This window comes from Erinaceus europaeus, chromosome X (assembly GCF_950295315.1).
Source record: "Erinaceus europaeus chromosome X, mEriEur2.1, whole genome shotgun sequence".
NCBI classification, from domain to species: domain Eukaryota; kingdom Metazoa; phylum Chordata; class Mammalia; order Eulipotyphla; family Erinaceidae; genus Erinaceus; species Erinaceus europaeus.
In genome coordinates, this window is record NC_080185.1 from 99023188 (window position 1) to 99049752 (window position 26565).

The following is a 26565-nucleotide window of genomic DNA, read 5'->3' on the forward strand; positions in this document are numbered from 1 at the left end:
TTCTGATAATGTGGTCTCTTTTAGTTAATTTAAGCAAGTGATAATATGTAAAATAGAGATCATTTAAGTTTGTTTTAGAAATATGTAAAAACACAATTTATTGACCAGGTAAAGAAAGTTATCTATTGTGTCTAAGTTTCTTCATCTGTAAAATGGAATGGATTGGGTTATGATAACTACAGCCCCTTTTAACTCTGATACTCTTTGATTCTAATAGATTGATTTGCTAAACCATTCTTATTATTCACATAGGTTTTTTAAGGAAGAAAAATTACCATTTAAATTTATTTTATTAGTTTTTTTAAATGTCCTGTGTTCTTAGAAATAACTTGCATGTTTCTTGTCTTCTGTAATTCTGAGCTCCTATGATTTCCAAGCAATAAGTTTACTGTCTGAACCTTCATTACCAGTATTTACTATGTACCCTCAATGTATTCTTCATTGTGCTCTTCTTTAATTCTATCTGTTGTTTGCCTTAATTCTTCAAGTACAATAAAATTAAATGTAAGTGTGAGAAAAGAACATATTAGATATTGAACTATAGTCTAGATTTCCACTAATTTCAGTCTTCCCTTATTTTTTTCAATCTGTATAATTCAGCTAGTTTATTACCTCTAGTTATCTCCTCTACCTTTTTTTATATATTGGACCTATAGGATTTTTTTTTAAATATTTTCTATTGTCAAGAAGGATTTTGATGGTAAACTTTCTGTGGATTTTGTGTAATTTAACTCTTTACACCAGAATTTTGCACATTAGAACTCTCAGTACATTTAGTCCTCTGAGTGACAAAAAATAGTCCTCTGAGTGACAAAAAATATGAAGAGAAAAACTAAAATATGAAGTCTAGAAACTTCTAGGAGCAGTTGTAACTTTTGTCTTAGCTGCAAGGTTCTCTGTTAGTTCCCAGTAACTAGCCAAATATATTGATTTGGCATAATAGTATTCTACTAAATTCTGCTATGTTCTTTAATTATTGGAATAGAATTACTGATTTGATTTAAAAAAATGTATGGCCTGGGGAGTCGGGCTGTAGCGCAGCGGGTTAAGCGCAGGTGGCGCAAAGCACAAGGACCGGCATAAGGATCCCGGTTCGAACCCCGGCTCCCCACCTGCAGGGGAGTCGCTTCACAGGCGGTGAAGCAGGTCTGCAGGTGTCTATCTTTCTCTCCTCCTCTCTGTCTTCCCCTCCTCTCTCCATTTCTCTCTGTCCTATCCAACAACGACAACAACAATAATAACTACAACAATAAAACAACAAGGGCAACAAAAGGGAATAAATAAATAAATATTTTAAAAATAAAAAAACAAAACAAAAAAATGTATGGCCTGGTTGTTAATTCTTTTTTTTAAAGATATATTAGCATAAGAGCAAGAACTTGAACCAGAGCATCATTCTGGAATATGTAATGCTAGCTATAGAACTTGTGATGTCTTGCACACAAGTCTCTTAACCATTCTGCAGTTTTCCACATCATGTGTTGTTGACTCTAGTGCAAAACATACCTATTCAAAAATAGACTTTAGGATGATTGAATAAGATGAATGACCGGACTGAGTTCTTAAAAGTAAAACCTCCAAGGACCAGGGTCAGTGCCACCTGTTAGGAAGAATTTTAACAGCTCAAGAGACTGCAGAGAGTCAGGACTAGGGCAGTAGTGATGGAGAGATGTACACATTTACTATTGAGAGACATTTACAGATGGAATTGGAGGATTTAGTAAAAAGATGTAACGGGTTGGAGAGAGGGTAAAGCATAAGCTTTTATGATTAGGGCTTGAAATGTTGGGTGAAAAGAGAACCTTTCACCAAGACTGAAAACAGAAGAGTACAGCAGTAGGTTGGGGAGACTAAGGCTTGTTGATCTGGATGTTTAACAGACAGTATATTTAAAACATGAACTTAACTCTTCTTGTCCTAAAATATCTTGAATTTGAGATTTTAAAATACATATGCTTCCAGCTGATATAAAGTCTTAAGCTCTTTTAACCTATTTTGAAGACATTTTCTTCCCATTGAAACATGTCATAAATCAAATGGTAGCACCAAAGTTCATACTTTATAGTCTTTTTCTTTTTAACATTTAAAAATTATGTTCACATACATTACATAAACAGAAAGGTATCTATTCTATATACATGTATAGTGAGTTTAGTGTACTTTTCAAAAGCCGACTATATCCACAGAGTCAACAGAAGCCCAGTGTCAACTCCCCAGGAGCTCCCCTTTACCCCATTTCCAGTTATTTCCCATTCACCAAGGCCACCACTTTGCCCTATGCCAACTTAAGATACTAATCTCTGATTTTTCAAGCATGCAATGCAATAATATTCTTAAGCAAACTGACACCTCAGGAGGAATTTGGATTCTTAACATTTCTTAAAAAGAAATGTAAAACTGTTGGCCTTATACCAGACCAAAGACTTCAACCGCCAGTACTGTCTAACTAGAGAATCAAAGGTCCTTTTATAGGAGCCACCTTCATCCACTTCTTGACTGTCTTCCTAACTCATAACATGTTTCCACTATCTGAACTACTTCTTTATACCTTGTATGGCTCCACTGACAAGAGTATTAGTCAATTTAAGCTTTACCATTTCTTTTTTATAAAATAACAGTATTCTGAAAATCTCTCCTACATTATTTCAGTTTGAAGGTAAGTGCTATACTTAATTTAGTTATCCAGCTACGATAGCTTAATTTTAAATGTATTTAGGTGCAAAGTGCTAACTTCAGTGTGATTTCTAGTGAAAATATCATTTTCTAAGCAGTCTCAGATTTAGAAAATGATAAGACTACAACAGTTCTTCATTGTTATAGTTATTAGAGTAAATAACTGTAGTTTATTATAAAAGGGATGAGTTTTACTTCTAAAATAAGGCAAAACTTTTCTTCTTTTATAATAGCATGATATCCTATGCTTACATTAATTACCTTAGTTATCTAGCACAATTGGAGATAGCACAAGTGCTGATTCTCCAAGTGGTGAAGACTGTGATAGAATAAAGCTTAGACGTACAGTCTAAAAGTTTGTCCCTGGACCATCATTCTTGCTAGTTGGCCTTTATGTACATCTGTGGTATCTTTTTATTACCCCCAAGTTCTAAATCTCATAATCTTGCTTCATATTTCTTTCCAAAGTAAAGTTGTCCGTGATCATTTCAGCTACCTGGAATGCACATCTGGCTAGGCATAATATACCATAGCCATTACTTAGTGAGGAAATCATGTATGAAAAATGCTTTTAGAAGTTCCTGGTAAGTGATAGCGATCTTGTGGTTACTCTACTCAATCAAACTAAGCAGCACTTCCTTGGGTATAGCTGTGTTCTTTGTTCCTCATTCATTCCCCTATCCTATGTTCCCCTTTCACAAGACCTTTGATCAACCTCAACCAAACCTTCCCAAAGTAACTTCTGAAATTCTTTAAATCTCAAGGCTTCACTTTTGGGTTGTATGTCCTCAATGGGAATGCTATTAGCTTGTATCCTTAGTGCAGCTAGCCTCAGGATGCCACTTAAATCTTCTGTTAAGGAGCAAAATATAAGGAATGCAAACATATCCTCTCCGTAGCATGAACCCTCACATTTTGCATTTGAGAAATGGAGAGAGGAGGGGAAGACAGAGGAGAGAAAGATAGACACCTCACCTGCAGGATCTGCTTCACCACTTGGTTATTATATATATATATATATATATATATATATATATATATATATATATATATATAAAATTTTCCCTTTTGTTGCCCTTGTTGTTTTTCATTGTAGTTATTATTGTTGTTATTGATGTCATTGTTGTTGGGTAGGACAGAGAGAAATGGAGAGAGGAGGGGAAGACAGAGAGGGGGAGAGAAAGATAGACACCTGAGACCTGCTTCACCTCCTGTGAGGTGACCCCCCTGCAGGTGGGGAGCTGGGGGCTCGAACTGGGGATTTTTGCTTCAGTCCTTGAGCTTTGTGACACGTGTGCTTAACCCACTACCACCTGACTCCCCAGGGTAAACTTAAAAAAAAACTTTTTTATCTTTATTTATTTATTGGATAGAGACAATCAGAAATCAAGAGGAAGGGGGAGATAGAGAGGGAGAGAGAGAGAGAGAGAGAGAGAGAGACACCTGCAGCCTTGCTTCACCACTTGTGAAGCTTTCCCTCTGCAGGTGGGGACCAAGGGCTTAAACTGGGGCCCTTGCACATTGCACTCAACCAGGTGTGCCACCACCCAGCCCCCTGGCAAAATTTAAAAAAAAATTTTTTTATTATCTTTATTGGATAGAAACAGTCAGAAATCAAGAGGGTAGGGGGAGATAGAGAGGGAGAGAGAAAGACACCTGCAGCCCTGCAGGTGGGGACCAGGGGCTCAAACCTGGGTCTTTGCGCATTGTAACATGTGCACTCAACCAGGTGCGCCACCACCCCCATCCCCTCCACCTCCAGTAAACTTTCTAAAATGCATTCTTAAAGGGAGTGAATGGAACTGATTACTTACTGCATGGATATTTTAGGGGCTGTTATATAATTTGGTATAAGATCACATAGTTGTATATAATTTAAAGGTTTAGGGAAAATGTTCAGTAAGGAACCTAATCTCTCAATGATAGACATTATAAAGAATTCTACCCAAAATTTATAAAATTAGCATAGAGTAAAACTAATATTTTCTGCCTACATTAATTATTATATGATTCAACTGTTAGTCTATCAAATCCATAGACAGACATTTTTATAATGTTTATTGGCCATTAGCCAGATCAACCAAATTCTACCTTCCTTTGGTTTGTCTTTTGCTTTAGATAACCAAGAGCAAATCATTTAAACTGTCCATGTCTCTATATTTTTCCTGCAATGTAAATAATTATAGTTACCTTTCTCTTGAATGTCAATGATTCGTACTTCTGAAGTGATTCAAAATCCCTGTGTTTTGGAAACAACATAATTATATATATATAATTTTGAAATAGCCCAGGAGGCATATTTAATTTTTCCCTTTTTAACATTCCTATAGTTTCTGATAGAATTTTAGGAATCTTAGTCATTGGAAATGTTGAAAATAGAGCAACATGCATAAAATTATGCAGTGTTTTACTTCATTTATTTCCACATTTGAATTAATAATTTATTCTTTGGAATGGTGAAATATTTATGACAGCAATGTCATATTTCTGAGTTGTTTTTTTTCTTTAAGAAAAAAGTTTTAACTGAATTTTGACACAGGATCGAGACAATTCAGAAAAAGAAAAATCAGAAGAGTTAGATAAGAAAGTGGATGAAAGTTCAAAAGATGAGAAAGCTGTGGAAGACATTGGAAATCTTGTGGAGAACCTCAGTGAAAAAGAAGAGCCAGAAAAAAAAGAAGACAACTCAGCTGACAACCAGGAGGAAACAACCATTGAAAAGGCATGAGAGCATGAGCTTAAATTCTGAGATCTGGTGTAAGAGAAAGTGTATGAGTTCCTGGTCTCTGTAAGGAACAGATTCAACTTCATTTGGGAGCAAAAACACTTTCAATAACAGCTTTGTTTATGTATAGTAGGAAAGGCTTTAGCAAATGTATGACTCAAGCATACTTTGCCCTACTTTGCACACACTTCTTGGTAGCATTTTGTTCCCCACTTTAGTGAAATCAGTTGCTATAGGCCAATATAGTGCACTGTTAACAGAGGGGCCGGTGTTGGTGCACCTGGTTGAGCACATGTGTTGCAATACAGAAGGACCCAGGTTCCAGCCCTTGGTCCCCACCTGCAGGGGGAAAGCTTTGCGAGTGGTGGAGCAGTGCTGCAGGTGTCTCTCTGTCTCTCTTCCTCTCTATCACCCCCCTTCCCTCTTGATTTCTGGCTATCTCTATCCAATAAATAAAGTTTTTTTTAAAAAAAATTTAAATCTTTTTTAAAAAGCTTATTTAAAAAAGGAGTTAACAGCAAGCTCAGCACTAGGTCGTTGAATTAATGATACTGTGGAATCCTTGTGCTACTATCAGAATGGAATGTGTGTGCACTCATGCATGTTAGACAAGTTAAAATTTTATCAATATTTGATTGTCAGTAATGCACAAGTGCATTTTAGAATAAAGTGCTTATACTAAGAGTAGGAGGTGTTAGTACTAAAGCAAGAAAAAAAATCATCCTAGAAGTGGAGCTAAGGATGCAAAATAACTATCTTCCATTTACCCAAAATGAACGACATTGTAATGATTGATTTTTATCTTCATATTTGGACCTCTCTTAAGGAACAATTAATCATGCCTTCTCCCTAATAAAACATTTCTGTCGTTGAAGCTGTACACAGCTTTTAAATTTAAAGTTCGCTATTGATATCCGTTTAGTCCCATTCCCCTTTTTCCTAATAGACAACTACTGAAACATGCTTGTCCTTTTATTATATACTTATAAAATATGTACTATTATCTTATGCATATATACTTTTTGATTTGCAAAATGGTATTATGCTATGCAAGTCATTCTCTTCCTTGACTCTTTTTTCCAAAGATTTTTTTTTATATAAGCTTTTATTTATAAAAAGGAAACACTGACAAAAACCATAGGATAAGAGAGGTACAACTCCACACAATTCCCACCACCAGAACTCCGTATCCCTACCCCTCCCCTGATAGCTTTCCTATTTTTTTAATTATTTATTTTCCCTTTTATGTCACCCTTTTTTTTTATTGTTGTTGTAGTTCTTGATGTTGTTGGATAGGACAGAGAGAAATGGAGAGAGGGGGAGAGAAAGACAGACACCTGCAGACCTGCAGACCTGCTTCACCGCTTGTGAAGCGACTTCCCTGCAGGTGGGGAGTCGGTCCTTGCACTTCGCACCACTTGCGCTTAACCCGCTGTGCTACCACCTGACCCCCAGCTTTCCTATTGTTTATCCGTCTGGGAGTATGGACCCAGGGTCTTTATGGGGTGCAGAAGGTGTCCAAAGACTTTTTTAGCAGCAAAAAAAAAAAAGTTCTGGCCATTGTTTTCTATCAAAGAAAGAAGAAAATTCTATTTATAAAAAAATAGTTGTAAGTTCTGATTAGGCTAAAATTCTTTCATATGGAAATCATTGAACTCCAATTTGACATTGTAAGGTGTTGAGCTAAATCATATGCCAACTAGTATTCCTGGATCTTCCTTAAAAAGAATTCTTAAAGCATGCAATGTTAAGCTAGGAACAGCATTATCAATCACTCAGCATCTAAGGCCTTTCATTTTTCAAGAAATCTACTGAGTAAAATAATTGCCACATATTTATGCTCTTAAGAGATTTATTTACTCTGTAACCCATCTTGAAAACCAATGTTAAGTTTTCTATCAAATCAAATACACTTTTTTGTTGTTGTTGCTTATAGGATAAAGAAGACAAACAAGAGGAACGGGCCATCTGTGATTACAATGAAAATCCAAAAGGTATGATCATGTTTGATTTCAAAAGCATACTTTTAAAATGACTGGATACGGCACAGGACTTGCATGCAAAAAGTCCCAGGTTTGATCTTGGGTACCACCATTAGTCAGAACTGAGCTGTTCTCTGTTTAAAATAAAAGACTGGATAACATACTGTGTGTCTGTGTCTATGTGCCTTAATCTTTTTTTCTAACCTCTGCAGAAAGAGAAGTGAGTTTCAGGATATTTTAAAGCAAATTGTCAAAATATCATCTCTAAGCATTAGTGTAGGATTTAAGCTGATAATGTAAAATTAAAAAAAAAATGAATATGCTTTATGAATATACTTTAAAGATAATCATTCAACTGTATAGTATATGGATTAATTTGAAACATCAGAAAATAACATGTCCATTTAAGCACAAAGAATTTCATTTTAGCTAGGCTAATTTTAAAAGGTAACTTATGCTTTGCATAAATCCTAACATCTACTGTTATATTTGCTATTGAGTTATTGGAAAAGTAATGCTATGCAAAAATGTGTCATGACTTTTCTGACAACCCAATAGTTATCTAAACACAGTGGTCAGTAGTCACATTGACCTTGGGCTTTTTTTTTTTTCCTTAATTCAACTTTTCAGTAAATATGCAGTGTAGACCTTGCCTGTTACTTCCAGCAGTAAGCTTTTTTAGGAATACTCCATAATTCAGGCTGATAAAGTCTCACTGGAAGCCTCGAGACTTTTTCTCTTTAGCAATAAAAGTATTTCTAAATATATTCTATTGTAGGACACATCCTTGAGCATGCAAAGAGTAGTCCTGCAGAAACCACAAAAGATAAAGATGTAAAAAAATCAAGGGTAAGTAATATTACTTTTTTCTCTTTGGTGTTAAGACTAAAGCATTAAGTTACTACTTTTACTTTTCAAACAGTGACCCTACACAATCTAATTCTTAGGAGATTTCTGACCCCAAACATGAAGAATTTCACATTTTCAGCATGCCTGATCATTTAGTTATTGGACTTTAAATTAAGGGTTATGTTGCTCTTCCAAAATTGAATAGCATGTTCCTTTTAATCATCCCATCCATGCTGTTTTATCATATAATAAAAGACATATAAAAGAACTTTGTGTGGTCTGGGAGGTGGTGCTGTGGTTAAAACATTTACACTCTCGGAAGTCGGGTGGTAGCGCAGCTGGTTAAGCGCACGTGGTGCAAAGCAAGGACTGGCAGAAGGATCCGGGTTCGAGTTCCCGCCTCCCCCCACCCCCCGCAGGGGAATCGCTTCACAGGTGGTAAAGCAGGTCTGCAGGTGTCTATCTTTCTCTCCCCCTCTCTGTCTTCTCCTCCTCTCTCCATTTCTCTCTGTCCTATCCAACAATGACATCAATAACAACAATAACTACAACAATAAAACAACAAGAGCAACAAAAGGGAATAAATAAATAAATATTAAAAAAAAGAACCATTACACTCTCAAGCATGAGGTCCTGAGTTTGATCCCTGTCAGCACATGTACCAGAGTGATGTCTGGTTCTTTCTCTCTCCCCTCCTACCTTTCTAATAAATAATAATCTTTTTAAAAAAATAAAAGAACTTCATTGCTTAAATTATAAGTATAGCTATTATGAGCATCTAGAAGAAGATAAGACAAATTCAAGAATAAACAGGATAAACAAAAAAGATGATTGTGCTTAGAAAACTTTACAGTATGCTACTTAGCTCAACTAATACCTTTTTTTTGTTTTGTTTTTTTTTAATTTTTTTTTTAATTTATGAGAAAGATGGAGAGAGAAAGAACCAGACATCACTCTGGCACATGTGCTGCCGGGGATCGAACTCGGGACCTCATGCTTGAGAGTCCAAAGCTTTACCACTGCGCCACCTCCCGGACCACAACTAACACCTTTTTTGAAGACACTACAAGTCTGTTTAGATAAGTGTTTTCCCATTGAATTTTCATGTGCAGAAAATATTCTTTGGTTATGAGACTACATTATAGGGTAGAAGTATTAGAAAGAAATGTGGAAGAGAAAAAATGAAAATCTTTCTTGATTCTATAAAAATAGGGGAAAAAATGGCTGCTGGGAACAGTTGATTCATAGTGCAGGTACTGAATCCCAGTGATAACCCTAGTGGCAAAAGAAAGAAAAAAAAAGGTGAAATCATATCCTTTACCTCATCTTGGATGGAACTTGAAGGCATTGTATTAAGGGAGATAAGCCAAAAGGAGAAAGATAAATAGCAAATCATTTCACATATAGAACTTAAAGGTCAGAAAGGGAAAACACACACACACACACACACACACACACACACACACACACACACATACACAAAAGCCTGGACTAGGTGTGGTGTATTGCACCAAATACTGCTTTTCTAAACTGTAGCTAATGCTGATTATTTACGTTAAGCTAGTTAGTTAATATGCATTATTTGCTTAATTTCCACCTGAGTTAGCTAATTAAAAAGCTCTTAAGCTATTAAAACAAATCTAATTTCATCACAGAGTTCTTTCCTAGTTAGCAAGTACGTATTATATGGCAGACATAAGGCCAGAAATTAAGATAACTGGTTAAGATCCAGTGCCTTCCTTCCCATAGAATCTGGAACAAGGGAAAATTCCCTTGATAATTACCCATGCCAGCTTACAATCGACATATTTCTTATTCATTGTCACTAAAATAAAAATTTTTTTAATTTTATTAAAATTTTTTTTTTAATTTGATTAAAAATAAGAATTTCTTCACCAAAATTTGTTTGAGTCCACCTCTCCCAACCCCTTTTTCTTAGATAAAGACTCAAAGAGGCAGAGAGAGAAAGTGACTCTATAGAGACCACAGCACCAAAGCTTCCTTCCTGGGGCCAGGCTCAAACCTACTTTGTGCACATAGCATAGCAACACACTACGCAAATGAGCTCTTTTGCCAACATGTGTGTGTGGATTCTTACCTTTCTTGATAACTGCCTTTGCTCTGTTGCTCCATTTTGTTTACCATGGCAGCTACAACTCAGCACATTCACTCAAGTGCACACATAACCTTTATTCAATGTTGTGAAGAAAACCTGAGGTAAATTATAGAGTCTCTTGTTATTGTCACGTTTGCCCAACTCTTAAAAACCTGAGATTCTTTTCTTCAGGCCCACCCAGTAGTTACTCCACTGCTTTAAAATATATAGCTTTATTGAGGTGTAACTGACATATAATGAACTATACACATTTAAAGGGTATAATTTGATTAGTTTTAACATGCATATATCTATGAAACCATAATCACAATGAAGAGAGGCAGAAGGTTCTTCATGCTCCCTGTCTACAACACCCACCCTGCCATCCTCTGAAAATTACTAATCTCCTTTGTCTTTATATATTTTGCATGTTCTAGATTTTTACATGAATGAACCCTACACTATATATAGTTTTTTGTTTGTTTGTTTGTTTGTTTGACTTCCTTTATTCAGCATAATTGTTTGGAGATTTGATACATGCATATATAATAGTTAATTTTTATTTCTGAGTATTTTATTTTGAGTTTATTCCTTTTTACATCTTAGATATCCTTCTTGGATTTATTTCTTCTTTCTGAAGAAATATTTTGGAAGTTCCTATCATAAATACATGTTTGTAGTTACCTTTATCAGGTTCTGTTCAGTTGAAAATGAGTGCTAGGGATCCCAAAAATAGCATACGTGGATAGTATGCTGCTTTGCCATGTGTAGGAACCAGGTTCAAACCCAACCCTCACTGCATTGGAGGAGGCTTTGATACTATTGTGTCTCGTTCTTTCTGTCAGAAAAAAAGTCAGCCCAGGGTAGTAAAGTCCAGGCAAGGACAAAAAAAAAAATGTGATAATATGGCAGATTAACAATTATGTTCTTAGTAACTGCTCCCATTGTTGCTATTAAGAAGTTTCCTGATAACTTTGACTGTAATTAGTGATTTCTCTCTAAATTTTTATATTGTGTGTCTTTGATGTATTTCAATTTACTAAGAGATGCCTAGGTCTGAATTTTTTAAATGTTTATTTATTGGATAGAAACAGAGAAATCAAGAGGGAAGGGGTAGGTAAGGAGAGAGAGACACACACAAGTCTGAACTTGACCTTGCTATAATATTAAATGTCTGTATTTATCAGGAGATATATTCCTACATAATGTCTGCAAAAGGAGTTCCATAATTTTAGTACATAGACCACTTTTCTAGACTCTAACGTCTGAGTTAATGACTTTTCACTTTAGTAGCTCCATTTTTAAGATGCAGGGCATGCTATTATTGTTTAGCATTACTTTGAATTCTTAAGGAGCCAAATCCTCACCTGCTTTTTTATTTTTGGCATCTGTCAAACACAAGCTTGTGTTGTTTCTCTTTATAAATTCCGTTTTCTCTCTGGCTAAATTGTCAAATGACTTGAATCAAATTAACGTTTTCAGTTATCATCTTCCTTGATCCCTCCTACCTGTGTTTGTTTCTATTGGTCTCTCCCTTCTAATGTATTTTCCTTCCCTGACTTCAGAGCTGCTTCCTTTTCCTGGTTTTGTTCCAGCGAAGTATAATCCTTAGTAGTGGCTCCTCAACCTCCTCATACTTTGTTCCTCCTTACTCTCTCTCCTCATCTCTCTCCAAATTTCATTCTGAATTTTCTAGCTTATGGGAATCCCTCTTTTTATCTCTTCAGTTATCTATATTCTGCCTGTCTTCAGTCCTAGTCTGCCCTGAGCAGCAAATTCACATATATACCTGCCTGCTCAGACTCCTTGGGCTCCCACAACAAAGTCAAATACCAGATTTTTTGTTTGAATTTTAAAAAATAGCAATTATCAGCACACTGGTAGTGTTGAAGGTTATGCTCTGAATGGTCTTATTTTAGGAAGATATCATACCTGCCATTGGTAGAATTAAAATGGCTGATGGGCGCTACCGTGTACCATTGCACATGTGGAGTCCTGCAAAGATGTCATAAAATAATGTGGAGACTTGTTTAAAATGATGCCACCAAATCCTGTGAAATAAATATCCACTTACTGAAATTAATTCTTTATATGTTTTCTTTTTCTAGATTTTCCTGTTTAAAAGGATGTCATTGAAAAATTTGCATAGTAGTAATGAGCCACTTCCAGAGATAAAACCAATAGGAGATCAAATAGCTTGTAAAAGCACTAAGAGTGATAGCAGCCAGAGCTACATGGGGCAAACTCGTTCAACTAGCTCAGCCTCAAATGTTGAGAGAGGCTCAAAATCTTGTACGATCATATAAATAATATATTTTCATGGTCATCACTCATGTTATAATTTATACTTGAAAAACTTTGTGACTTCTGAAGGAATGTTTCTGATAAACTTTTAAAGTTATAAATTAATATGTTTTATGTGGCCTACAACTACTTTTCATATTTATTTATGCTAATATTTTTGACAGGCAGTTTCAAAATGCCTTTATCTCGAACTTTCCTTCAAGTGTTGTGGCCTTAACTGTTCAGTGTTGCAATGAAAAATATATTTTTGTATGTGAAAATTAAATTAAGATATTTCATAGTTTTTAATAAACAGTTTTACATCTTTATAATTTCATAAGACAATATTTATGATCTCGTGACACTGTAATGGTTTTTATTGTATCTGCAATTTTTAAGAACTGGAAAAAATTGTTTTTGATGAACAAACATATTTTAATAAACTTTGGTCATTTCCACTGTTTAAATTGGTGAATATTAATTAAATTTGGAGGTAATTGGGGTTATTAGTTGACAAAAATAGAGGCTATTCTAAGATTGAAAGACACAAAATTCATTTACTTCTGGGTAAAGAAAATATTGCAACTGTGTAAACAGTACATCTGTTGGTATTTTTTTGCTTCCCATTTCTTTCTTTAGAGAGGTGATTTGGTATGAAAACATGGCAAAGCAGATTGTGTGGTCTGGAATATGATCTTGACAGTACCACCAATCACCACCATAGGAGAACCCAGTACTGTCAGGCTTGCTCATTTCAACTGTCTTTAGCATTCTTCTTCTAGCGTTTGCCCTTCTTCCGTAGCCAGTCAACAGGTCAGGTTGAAAGCTTTCAGGAGCTGCTTGTTGCTGGCTTTGAAAGTGACTGGGATCCATGTGGATTCAGTCGGCTAGGAAGGATCGTCAGTTTCCCCAATGAATGGGTACTCACGGGATGCACCACGAGAAGGTCGATCCAATGCATCCCTCTTTAGCATTTATAGTGGTATACATGGTTGACTCTATCGCCCAATGCTCTACCCCAAGGAATGAGAAAGATAAGAGGAGAGAAAAAGAACTAGACATTACTCTGGCAGATGTGCTGCCGGGGATTGAACTCGGGACCTCATGTTTGAGAGTCCAAAGCGTTATCACTGCACCACCTCCTGGACCACTGTCTGAGGTTTCAAAGCAATTCAGAGTTTCAATAAAGTGAGAATCAACAATACCACAAGTCAATTCATGGTATGAATAAATAATTTTATAAAAACATTACATAAATCATCAGTCCTTGGACTAGGAATGCTTGCTGCTTGTATTTATTCTCTAAATTTGGTTTTGCATCTAGCTTTTACAGCGAAAATACTTGATCCCTTCCTGTGTTCCAGATATTATACAGAAACTGAGAAAGCAGTGACAGTGATGTGGCAGTAAAAATAAAGAACACTAGGTATAATTTACATTAGCAGTTGACGATATTCAGGCAGTTTAAAAACCTGTTTCCTAGTTAGATAGAAAGAAGACTAGTGAACACCAAGTCTAAAAAAAAAAAAAACTAAGTTATGATCCTTGATAACTTACAAAAAGAAAAGGTCATTGATAGACTTGAATAGTGAATCTATACTACTGGGTTATTGTCAGAAAAATTGTTTTATTTTTTCTATGTTTCCTATGCAAAATGCATCATGACTTTTCTGACAACCCAATAAATGCTATTAATTAAAAATGTACCATTACTGATAGAACTTTAAGTTATAAAAAAGGATATCTGGGTGCCAGGTTAAGCACACACAGTGCCCAAGGACCTACGGCGGGAAAACTTCACAATTGCTGAAGCAGTGCTACAAGTGTCTCTTTCTAGGAAGAAGCGCAAGGACCAGCACAGGATCCTGGTTTGTGCCCCCGGCTTCCCACCTGCAGGTGGTGAAGCAGGTCTGCAGGTGTCTTTCTTTCCCCCTCTCTGTCTTCCCCTCCTCTCTGAATTTCTCTGTGTCCTATCCAACAACAACAACAATAATAATAGCAACAACAATGGGGAAAAGATTGCCGCTAGGAGCAGTGGATTCATAGTGTAGGCACCAAGCCCCAGCTATAATCCTGGAGGCAAAAAAAAAATGTCAATCCATGCACGAAAACATTTTGGAAATAAAAAGAAAAATTGATTCACACCTGCAGGGTGAAAACTTCATTAAGTGGTGAAGCAGGGCTGCAGGTGTCTCTTTCTCTCTCCCTCTTTATCTCCCCTCCCTTCTCAGTTTGTTTCTATTCAATAATAAATTTTTTAATGTTAAGTTTCTCTTTAATTTTTTTATTGTTGTTATTGATGTCGTTGTTGGATAGGACAGAGAGAAATGGAGAGAGGAGGGTAAGACAGAGAGGGCAAGAAAAAGACACCTGCAGACCTGCTTCACCGCTTGTGAAGCGACTCCCCTGCAGGTGGGGAGCCGGGGGCTCGAACCAGCATCTTTAGGCTGATTTTTGCGCTTTGCACCACGTGCGCTTAACACGCTGCTGCTACCACCTGACTCCCTCAATAATAAATTTTTAAAAAATATTTATTTTATTTATTTATTCCCTTTTGTTGCCCTTGTTTTTTTTTTTATTGTTGTAGTTGTTGTTGTCGTTGTTGGATAGGACAGAGAGAAATGGAGAGAGGAGGGGAAGACAGAGAGGAGGAGAGAAAGATAGACACCTGCAGACCTGCTTCACCGCCTGTGAAGCGACTCCCCTGCAGGTGGGGAGCCGGGGTTCGAACTGGGATCCTTATGCCGGTCCTTGTGCTTTGTGCCACCTGCGCTTAACCCGCTGCGCTACAGCCCGACTCCCAATAATAAATTTTTAAAAAATTGATAGTTACTAAGACCCTCCTTTGTATGGGAATGCTCATATTAAGATTCCTAGGGTTTCTATAGCACAGTACCATAAACTGAATGATTTAAAACACAAATGTGTTATAGTTCTGAAAGCCAGAAATCTGAAATCAAAATGTTGGCAGTCATACTTCAAAATTTTGGTACCTCAGGCATTCCATGACTTGTACGTATATTGCTCAAATCCTTTGTCTTTTTTTTTTCTTTGCCTCCAGGTTTATTGCTGGGGCTTGGTGCCCGCACTAAATGAAGGCCATTTTCCCCCTTTTTGTTGCCCTTGTTGTTTATCATTGTTGTTGTTGGATAGGATAAAGAGAAATGGAGAGGGGAGGGGAAGACAGAGGGGGGAGAGAAAGACACTTGCAGACCTGCTTCACCGCTTGTGAAGCGACCCACCCCCCGCAGGTGGGGAACTGGGCACTCAAACCAGGATCCTTATGCCGGTCCTTGTGCTTTGCGCCATGTGCACTTTACCCACTGTGCTACTGCCCAGCCCCCTCAAATTCATTGTCTTTACATGGGATTTTCCTTTTGTGTCTCTTCACATTGCCTTCCTTTTGTGTATGTCTGTCTTCATTTCCAAGTTTCCCCTTCTATAAGAACACCAAACATTGGATTAGAACTCGTCCTAGTTAGCTCATTTTAACTGAATTACCTTCTGAAAGACCATGTTTCTGAATAATATGTTCGGAGGTACTTGAGGGGTAAGATTTCAATATCTCTTTTAAGGCAGACACAATTCAACCCATAGCAGTGCTTCAGATTGGGGACAGGGTATTTAACTGAGACAGTAGAAAGAATGTTAGCACATTTCCACCATTTGTATGGAGTGCTAGGGATCAAACCTAGGGCAGACTGCATGCAAAACATGCACTCTACCCCTAAGCCACATGTACAGGCCTAATATTGCTTCAGCTTGAGGACCACAAAGCATATAAAAATATTTTTGACTGATTCTTCTAGTCTCTTACACTCATCTACAATGTTCCTAAAAGTAAATCTCTTATCAAATCCTGAATCTTTTTTAAAACATATCTTTACTGGATAGAAACAGTGGAAAATTGAGAGGGAAGGGGAAGATAGACTCCTGAAACATTGTTTCACCACTAGTGAAGCTTTTCCCCTGCAGATGGGAACTGGGACTCGAACCCAGGCCCTTGTGCATTGTAGCATGTGTGCCACCACCGGGTCCCAATAACTAAATCTTCGATGATAAACCACTTCAGTGAAGACACCATGATGTTGAAACATCAGTTAGTGATATTAAAATCCATCACCAGTTTACTTCAAAGCAGTAACTATAACAAGATTACTTTTCCCAGGCTCCCAAGTATACTGCGTACTATTAAATGTTAAATGATTATTAGGTTATCATGTTTACAGTTTTAGAGTTTATACAAGCATCTTTTTCTTAGAAACTCCTAAACACACTATTTAAATTCAGTATTTTGAAGTATTTACCATATGGTTGGTTCATTGCAGTACAGTTCTACTACCCATAAGCCATTATAAATCTGTACCAGGAAAATAAAGTATTTTACAGAGGTCCAGCAGGTGGCGCAGTGGTTAAGGTGCTGGGCTGTCAAGCATGAGATCCCGAATTCAATCCCCAGCAGCATGTGTACCAAAGTGATAACTGAAAGGAGATCATCTGGGATCTCAACAAGGCAGGACTAGAATGACTTCAGGAACCCACCAAATCACCGGTGAGTGCAAATACGTGTGGCTCGTGGACAGAGAGGAGCCTAGGGACAGGGTGATATCTGGTTCTTTCTCTCAATAGAATATTTACATCAGGCTCAACCTGACGCTGTTGACTGGCTACGGAAGAAGGGCAAACGCTAGAAGAAGAAGAATAAAATATTTTTTATTTATAAAAAGGAAGCATTGACAAAAAAAACATAAGATAAGAGGGGTACAATGCCACACAATTCCCACCACCAGAACTCCGTATCCCATCCCCTCCCCTGATAGCTTTTCTATTCTTTAACCCTCTGGGAGTATGGACCCAAGGCCATTGTAGGATGCAGAAGGTGGAAGGTCTGGCTTCTGTAATTACTTCCCTGCTGAACATGGGCGTTGACTGGTCAGTCCATACTCCCAGCCTGCCTCTCTCTTTCCCTAGTAGAGTGGGGCTCTGGGGAAGCGGAGCTCCAGGACACATTTTTTTACAGAGTCGGGAGAATTTGTTATTTGCAAAAATAGTAGTGAATCCTATCCATCCAAAAGGGAAAGAAAATAGGTCAACTCGTTTTATGATCCTGAGTGTTGGCAACAAGAGTGAAACTAGTCATTATCATAGACTTCTACCCAGAGGAGACCCAAGAGACAATAGAATTAGAGATGAAATTCTGCGTGGTTATTTGGGAACAAAGCCAGACTAATTTATCATGCTCCAGAACTTCAAGCATTTTCTGTCTGCTTTGATTTTCTAAGCTCCCCAAATTGAAATTATTTCCATACTTAAAATTTCCGTTTTGCTATGGCATGTGGTTTAAAACGTCTTCACCTGGTAGTATTGAATATTTCTCTTTTCTGACGGTAGTTCTTTTAAAAGCTTTAGAGTAGCCTGGGCTGGGTGGTGGCGCACCTGGTTGAACACACATGTTACAGTGCACAAGGACTCAGATTCAAGCCCCCAGTCCCCACATGCAGGAGGGAAGCTTCATGAGCAGTAAAGCAGTTCTGCAGGTGTTTCTCTGCCCTTCTCTATCTCTCTCTCTGACCTCTGGCTTTATCCCTGTCTTTATCAAATAAAATATTTAAGAAAAATAAAAGCTTGTAGTATCTTTAGACAAACTTTTGAAATGTGCTTTACTTTTTTTTTTTTACCTTGTTAAGAATTTTTTAAAAACAAAGAGGAGGCAAATCAAAAGATTGAAAACATTTGTCTTGGGACTGACTGAGGTAGCTTTTTTACTGAACTGAGCAGAAAATTTGCTTGAAGCAAGGGCAGAGGGTCTCAGAGAAATCACAATAGCAGTACACCAAACTTTCACGCTTGAGGTTCAAAGGTTTCAGGTTCAATCCCTGGGATGACAGTGTGAGCAGTGCTCTGGTATCTGTCCCATTAAAACAAAGCTTCAGGAAGCAGGTCTGCCGGAGTCTATCTTTTCTCTCCCTCCCTCTGTCTTCCCCTCCTCTCTTGATTTCTCTCTATCCTATCCAACAACAATGACAACATCAACAGCAATGATAATAACAGCAGTGGTGAACAACAAGGGCAACAAAAGGGAAAAAATAGCCTCCAGGAGCAGTGGATTCATAGTGCAGGAGTAATAACTCTGGAGGCAATAAATAAAATAAATAAATAAATAAATCTTCAACAAAGAAAATCAATTTTTGTAAAAAAAAAAAAAAAAGGAGGTAGGGGTGACAAAACTAAAGTATTTTCAGATGCTGAACAGGTATTAAAGCTGCTATGGCTCTGTTCTAGCTGGTAATTGCTATTTCCCACAACTGTGTCAAGTGTTGCCAGACCCCCAGCTACTTTAAAAAGAAACTGAAATTTTTGGTTGTCTTTTAAATTCTTTTTAAAAATTTATTATCTTTATTTACTAGATAAAGTAGCCAGAAATTGAGTGGGGAGAGGGAGATAGGGAGAGAGACAGAGAGACACCTGCAGCCCTGCTTCACCACTCACAAAGCTTTCCCTCTGCAGGTGAGGACTGGGGGCTTGAACCCGGGTCCTTGCACACTGTAACATCTGCACTCAACCAGGTGCATCACCAACTGGCCCCCCAAATTTGGGAGTTTTTATATGGACAGTTTATCTGCTTGCAAGTGCATGTATACAAACTTGGGGAGAGCCAACCCATAGCTGCAAGCCAAATTTGGCTCCCAATGGGCAAATCATGACCTCTGTTTTAAAGTACATAATTTTGGCAAAAGAAATTTGTTTACAAGGAAAATATGTTGAAATAACTCATTGGACCCTGACTGTATCTCAGTTGTAATCTTCCCTGATTTGACCTCATATTTCCACTCCTCTCATCCCTTCCCCCAGGCAATCACTGATGATATCTGTCACTATAGATTAGTTTGCATCTTATAGAACTTTTATACACTCTCTTTTTGAGAGGGAGGAAAAAAGCTATTGCAAATGGTATGATTTTTAAGTTTCACTTTTCAGTTGTGTATATGATAGGAGAACCAACTTACTTTAATATATTTTATTGAACTTTTTGCATAGACTATTGTTTTCATCTTTAAACTTTTTCTTTCCAAGCTGAATACCTGTCAATAACTTATTTTTTCTTTTTTCCTTTGCTGAATTGAACTGAACTTACTATTGTAGTAGAACTTCTAGTCCAGTGTTGAATAGAAGTGGCAAGAGTGAACATCATGATCTGAAGGGCATTTAGTTATGGGGGCCAGGCAGTATCATACCGGGTTAAGTTCACACAGTTCGAAGCACAAGGACCTACACAAGGATCCCGGTCCGAGTCCCCAGCTCCCCACCTGCAGGGGGGTAGCCTCACAAGTGGTGAAGCAGGTCTGCAGGTGTCTATCTCTCTCCCTCTCTGTCTCCCCCTCCTCTCTCCATTTCTCTCTGTCCTATCCAACAACAACACCAGCGGCAACACCAGCAACAACAACAACACTGGGGGAAAAACATCCTCCAGGAGCAGTGGATTCATAGTGCTAGCAAGGAGCCCCAGTGATAGCCCTGGAGGAAAAAATAAATAAATAAAAACCTCAGTCATTCACCATTATGTCTGATAATAGCTGTAGCCCTTTGGTAAATACTCTTTATTGGGTTGAAACTTTCTTGCTTTGCTGAAACTTTTTTTTTTTTTTTTACTTTTAATGAATGTTGAGTCTTTTCAAGTCCTTTTTGCTGCATGTACTGAGGCTGTCATATATTCTCCTTTTTTCCAAATAGAAAGATCCAGAAAGAGAGAAAAGAGGAAGATGCCACAGGATGAAAGCTGCCCCCAGTGTGGTGTGAACAGAACTTGAACATGACTCACATTCATGGCAAAGTAACACACTATTCAACTCAGCTGTTTTGCCAGCCCTATTTTGCTTCTGTTATGGCCTGTTAAAATGAAATACATTGATTGAATTTTGAATGTTCAGATTATGTTGTATTGTTAGGATGAACTCCTCTTAATGGGAATGTATTATGCTTTTTAGGGTTTTTTTAATGCTTTTAAAATTATCTTTATTTTTATTGGATAGAGACTGCCAGAAATTGAAAAGAATGGGGAGAAAAAGAGGGAGAGAGACAGAGAGACACCTGCAACTCTGCTTCACCACTCGTCAAGCTTTCCCTCTGCAGGTGAGGACTGGGGGCTTGAACTAGGGTCCTTGTGCAGTGTAATATGTGTGTTCAACCAGGTGCACCACCACCTGGCCCCTGCTTTTTAGTTTTTATATTGTTTCATTGATTTTGAAAAAAAAAATAATATCTAAGTTAATGAAGGATATAGCATTATCTGTAGTTTTCATTTTAGTAATGTCTGTCTGGCTTTGCTATCAGAGTAATGTTGCCTTCATTGAATGACTTGAGGCACACTCCCTTCTCTTCAATTTGCTCTTAAGAGATCATGAGAATTAGTATTATTCCTTCCTTAAATGTTAAGTAGCATTTACCAATATGTCAAGTAGGCCTGGACTTTGCTTTGGGGGAAGTTTTTTTTTAATCACTTTATTAAGGACATTCTGATTTATGAGATGTTGCCACAGAAGTATAGCTTCAAATCTCCCCAACAAAGGTGTTAGCACACCTCAGGCTCTACCAAATTGTCATCTTTCTCTACCAGAGGGTACTGCTCCCCAAGCACTTTTTTATTATTTTTTTTCCTCCAGGATTTTCGCTGGGACTCAGTGCCAGCACTATGAATCCACTGTTCCTGGTGGCCATTTTTTCCAATTTATTGCAAAGGATAGAGAGAAATTGAGAGGGGGAGGGGGTGATAGAGATAGGTAGGGAGAGAGAGAGAGAGAGAGAGAGAGAAATAGACACCTGCAGACCTGCTTCACTGCTTGTGAAGCATCCCCCTAGAACCTGGATCCTTGCACGGGTCCTTATGCTTAGTGCTATGTGCTCTTAATTGGGTGTGCCACCGCCCAACCCCCCATAGCCACTTTTGAGTCCCTGGGTTTGCTGAAGTTTACCACAGTTTATTGGAGTTGCACCCTGTGTTTTTGTGTGCTTTATTATTTAAGACCCACCTGAGACTAAGATCATCTGGTTTTCATCCTTCTCCTTTTGGCTTATTTCACTTAACATGATTCCCTTCAGTTCCATTTATGTTGTAGTAAAAGATAAGAGTTCATCTTTTTAAAATTATTTTTTTATTGCCACCAGGATTATCATTGGAGCTCAGTGCTGATACTATGAATCCAAAGCTCCTGATCACCATTTTCACCATTTTTTCTTTTTTTATTTCCTTTCCTTTCCTTGATAAGAAAGAGAGAAATTGAGGTGGGGGGAGATCGAGAGGGAGAGAGAAAGACACCTGTAGACCTGCTTCACCACTCATGAAGCTTCCCTCCTGCAGGTGGAGAGCGGGGCTTGAACCTGGGTCTTTGTGCATGGTTATATGTGCCTGGCCCACAAGGTTGCATCTTTTTACTAGCTCATTAGTATTCCATTGCACACATATACTATGAATTCCTTAGTCACTCTTCTGTTACTGAACACAGGTGGTTTCCATATTTTGACTATTACAAATGATACTGCCACAAACGTAGGTTTGAACAGCTCTGTTCAGGTATTTGGTGTTCTTTGCATAGATGCCTAGGAAAGGAGTTGCTGGATCTTATGGTAGATCCATTTTTAATATTTTGAGGACTCTCCAGACTTTCCTATTCGAGTCGGACCAATTTACATTACCACCAAAAACGTAAAAGGGTTCCCTTTTTTGTGGCTGGAATGTGATGCAGTGGTTAATGGCATTGGATTCTCAGATTTGAAGCCCCAAGCTCAATCCCTGGCAGAGCATGTGCTAGAGTGATGCTCTGGCGTGGTCTCTGTCTGTCGCTCTCATAAACCTTAAAATAGTGTTCATGGGGGTCGGGTTGTAGCGCAGTGGGTTAAGCGCACGTGGCGCTAAGCGCAAGGACCAGTGTAAGGATCCCGGTTCAAGCCCCGGCTCTCCACCTGCAGGGGCGTCCCTTCACAGGTGGTGTAGCAGGTCTGCAGGTGTCTTTCTCTCCCCCCTCTGCCTTCCCCTCCTCTCTCCATTTCTCTCTGTCCTATCCAACAACGATGACATCAACAACAACAATAATAACTACAATAAGGGCAACAAAAGGGAAAATAATAAATAAATAAATAAATAAATAAATAAATAAATAAGAAAAAAAAAGTGTTCCCTTCTCTCCACATCATGACTAGCCCTTGTTTCTGTCCTCCTTAATATATGACACTCTCACAGGTGTCAAGCAATATCTCTTTGTAGTCCTGTTACTTCTCTGATAATGAATGGCATTGAGCATTTTTCGTATGCCTGTTTTACATGCAAATATGTCCTTGAATGAAAAGTCTGTTCATGTTTGTTGTGGTTTGGTTTTGTCTTGTTTTGTTTCATTTTGCTTTACCAGAGCACTGCTCAGTTCTGGCTTATGATGGTGCAGAGACCGATCCTAGGAACTCAGCGCCTTAGGCATGAAAGTCTTTTCCAGGAACTGGGCGGTAGCACAGTGAGTTAAGTGCACATGGTGCAAAGTGCAAAGACCAGCGTAAGGGTCCCATTTTGAGCCCATAGCTCCCCACCTGCAGGGGAGTTGCTTCACAATTGGTGAAGCAGGTCTGCAGGTGTCTTTCTCCCCTCCTCTCAGTTTTCCCCTCTCCTGATTTCTCTCTGTCCTATCCAACAGCTATGACAACAATAACAATAACAACTACAACAAGGGCAATAAAATAGGAAAAATGGCCTCCAGGAGCAGTGGGTTTGTAGTGTAGGCACCGAGCCCCAGGGATAACCCTGAAGACAAAAAAAAAAAAAAAAAAAAAAAAGTCTCTTGCATCACCACTATGCTTTCTCCCTAGTACCTCCCCACTTTAGTGAGTTCTTTCTTCCCTCCTTCCTTCCTCTCTCTCTCTCTGTCTCTCTCTCTGTGTCTCTCTTCACTGCTGCAAAAGTTTTTTAACTCTCTATTTTGGTTATTAGCCCTTTGGTGAATGGTGTGTAAATATCTTCTCTCATTAGGTGGATTGTCTTTTTGTTTTGGTGATGGTTTCTTTTGCACTACATAACCTTATCTTACCTATGCATGTTGGTCGTTAAATGCTAAAGGCTAGGAGTGCATCATTCTTCTGATGGGTAGAACCAGCCAGCTGGTTCCATCTAATTACAAGAAGGCTTGGAAATGTAGAGGAGCACACAGACACTTTAATAATTAGGAAATATTTGTGACATATCGTCTCTTGGAAAATTATGAGGCAGGGGAGATATCTTGGGGATAGGGCCCAGGACTTGCATGCCTGTGGTTCTAGGCTTGATTCCTGACACTGCATATGTCAGGATGGAGCAGTGCTCTGACCTACCCCTACCCCCCCATGAAAATAAATATCTTTAGAAAAGAAAACCATGTCTAGGGGTGGAGGTAGATAGTAGAATGGCTATGTAAAGAGACTCTCATGCCTGAGGCTTCAAAGCCCCAGGTTCAATCCCCTACACCACCAACAGCCAGAGCTGAGCAGTGCTGTGGTTAAAAAAAAAAAAAGTCATGTCTACATGAGCAACTGTTCAAAGTTTATTTTTACTGTCCAGCGAGGTAGTAACTACATTACTAAGCAGTAACTACTACTAAGAAGGCTCCTCCCCTCCAGCATTCTCCCCAAAAGTCCATTGCTTTTATCATACAATTCTGGAAATAAGATCACATTCTGTGGGTTGTGGTTCTGTCCTCTGCTCAGTGGAAACTGTTTTCTTCTCCTATGGCTCCTACTCAGCATTGCAGAAGGTGAGGATTTTATCCAAGTTAGTCTTTGGCAGGAAAAATAATTTCTAGATCTGATCCAAGATGAAAATGGTTCCTTAGCCTTATGGAAACACAAATAGCATGACTCTTCCTGTCTTACACTATAAATATTCCAGTGTCTGCAGCAGCTTCTCTTGGCTGCAGAACTGTTTAAATAATTCATGTCTACAAATGTTTGGGCTATTATAACCCACAAAAGTTTAGGTTTCATTAATGCTTTCATATTCATAACACTAATTTATCGAGCCTGTCAGATACCTTCACTTGTTTATATAACGAAGAAATTATTAGAAGTTCTACCCCCTCCAAGTGCATGCCAAGATGCTGCAACAGAGACCCACTATTCAGTGGCTTGGTCAAGGTGTGTGCTTCTCTTTCGGATCACAGTTCAGAAATGTGTGGTCCAAAGCTAGTGAAGCTGCTCTCTGATCCTTAATATGAGCCTTCCATTTATTTCATGGCTCAATATGGCTTGAGTTCAGTTCTCATTTTCCAGCCAAGATGAAAGGAGAAGACTTGGGAAGCACTTGAATCCTCCATTGTAAGAGAACTGCGTGGCAACGGTATACATTACTTTCGCTTACACCCAGTGACCAAAACGCCGTCTCCTGATCATACCGCTTACTAGATAGAGGCTGAAATAGCATTCAGAACTGGGAGTTCAAATGGCTAGCTAAATGTCAAGTGTTCCGTTGTTAGAAAGCCTGATTGCTGGAAAGTGGGTAGGACTTTAGGAGCACACAGTATTGACAGGAAGGCAGAAAAAAAAGTTTCAAAATAAGCTAAAGAAGGACAGTTTGGGGTGGGTATGGGGTGCATGGAAACATGGGCCCTATAGGAACACTAGTCAGGACACTGCTACTGGGCTTTTAATTTGTCTGTCTGTTTGTTTGTTTGTTTGTTTTACCTCCAGGGTTGTTGCTGGGGCCTGATGCACTAGAATCCACTGCTCTTGGCAGCAACTTTTTTTTTTTTTTTTGCCTCCAGGGCTATTGCTGGGGCTCGGTGCCTGAACTATGAGTCCACTGCTCCTGGTGGCCAGTTTTTCCCATTTTGTTGCCCTTGTTGTTGCGCTTGTTATAGTTGTTGTTGTTGTCTTAGCTGTTGTTGTTGGATAGAACAGAAAGAAATGGAGAGAGGAGGGGAAAACAGGAGAAGAGAAAGATAGACACCTGCAGACCTGCTTCTTTGCTGGTAAAGTGACCCCCTTCAGGTGGGATGCTGGGAGCTCAGAGATCCTTGTGCTTAGTACTACATGTGCTTAACTGGGTGTACCACTGCCCGGTCACCGACTTTTAATTTTTTAAGACTTATTTTGTGAGACACACACACAGAGGGTGAGGGTAGAAGGAAAGATTGGCTTGCTGGGGACTAAAATTCGGGGCCTCATACTTTTTTTTTATTATTGATTTAATAATGATCGACAACATTGTAGGATAAGAGGGGTACAATTCCACAAAATTCCTAACATCAGAGTTCCACATCCCATCCCCTCCATTGGAAGGTTTCCTATTCTTTATCCCTCTGGGAGCATGGACCCAGGATCTTTATGGGGTGCAGAAGGTGGGAGGTCTGGCTTCTGTAATTGCTTCCCCACTGAACATGGACATTGGCAGGTTGATCCACACTCCTGGCCTGTTTGTTTCTATCTTTTCCTAGTTGGGGCAGGGCTCTGGAGAGGAGGGGTTCCAGGGTACACTGGTGGGGTCATCCACCCAAGTCAGGTTGGCGTCATGGTAGCATCTGCAACTTGGTGGCAGAAAAAGCATTAAGATATAAAGCAGAACAAATTGTTTAATAATCAGGAACCTAAGGGTGAGAATATAGCAGATGAGATTTGGGGTCTCCATTTTGGAAAAAGCTAGTAGGTCTATTTTAGCTATATTCCAAGGGGCCTATGCCTTTACTAATTTTTGCCTGAGCTCGACAGCTAACATGCAGGTGGGATAAAGGTATTGTCTGGGAAGATGGTGTCAGAGTTGGAAATAGGACTAGGAAGCTGGATCAGGACAAAGAGTAGCTCCCAAATATGGGGAAAGTATATAATTGTATTTAACTATAAACCCCATCGATTTGATCTCGGGCCCATATTCAGCACAGGAGCCTTTGTAACCTCTGCACCCCTGTAGTCTGAGCTCACATTCTGTGGTCATAGCTAGCAATATTCTAGGCTGC

The 26565-nt window shown here is 38.6% G+C and overlaps 2 protein-coding genes across 3 annotated transcripts in view; one reads left to right on the forward strand and one right to left on the reverse strand.

Annotated features, from left to right (window-relative positions):
- RPGR (retinitis pigmentosa GTPase regulator) overlaps positions 1–13084 on the forward strand; it is a 45158-nt gene extending 32074 nt beyond the window's left edge. The window contains exons 15-18 of one of the 2 annotated variants that reach the window (XM_060182621.1): positions 5213–5395; positions 7335–7392; positions 8159–8229; positions 12244–12399. In XM_060182621.1, coding sequence (XP_060038604.1) covers positions 5213–5395; positions 7335–7392; positions 8159–8229; positions 12244–12336 — 405 coding nt within the window. In that variant the 3' untranslated portion in view covers positions 12337–12399. Of the gene's footprint in view, positions 1–5212; positions 5396–7334; positions 7393–8158; positions 8230–12243; positions 12400–12432 lie in introns of those variants that run through there. The other variant, XM_060182620.1, reaches the window with a different exon arrangement.
- TSPAN7 (tetraspanin 7) overlaps positions 1–26565 on the reverse strand; it is a 316558-nt gene that overhangs the window by 274250 nt on the left and 15743 nt on the right. The gene's annotated exons all lie outside the window — the stretch shown is intronic.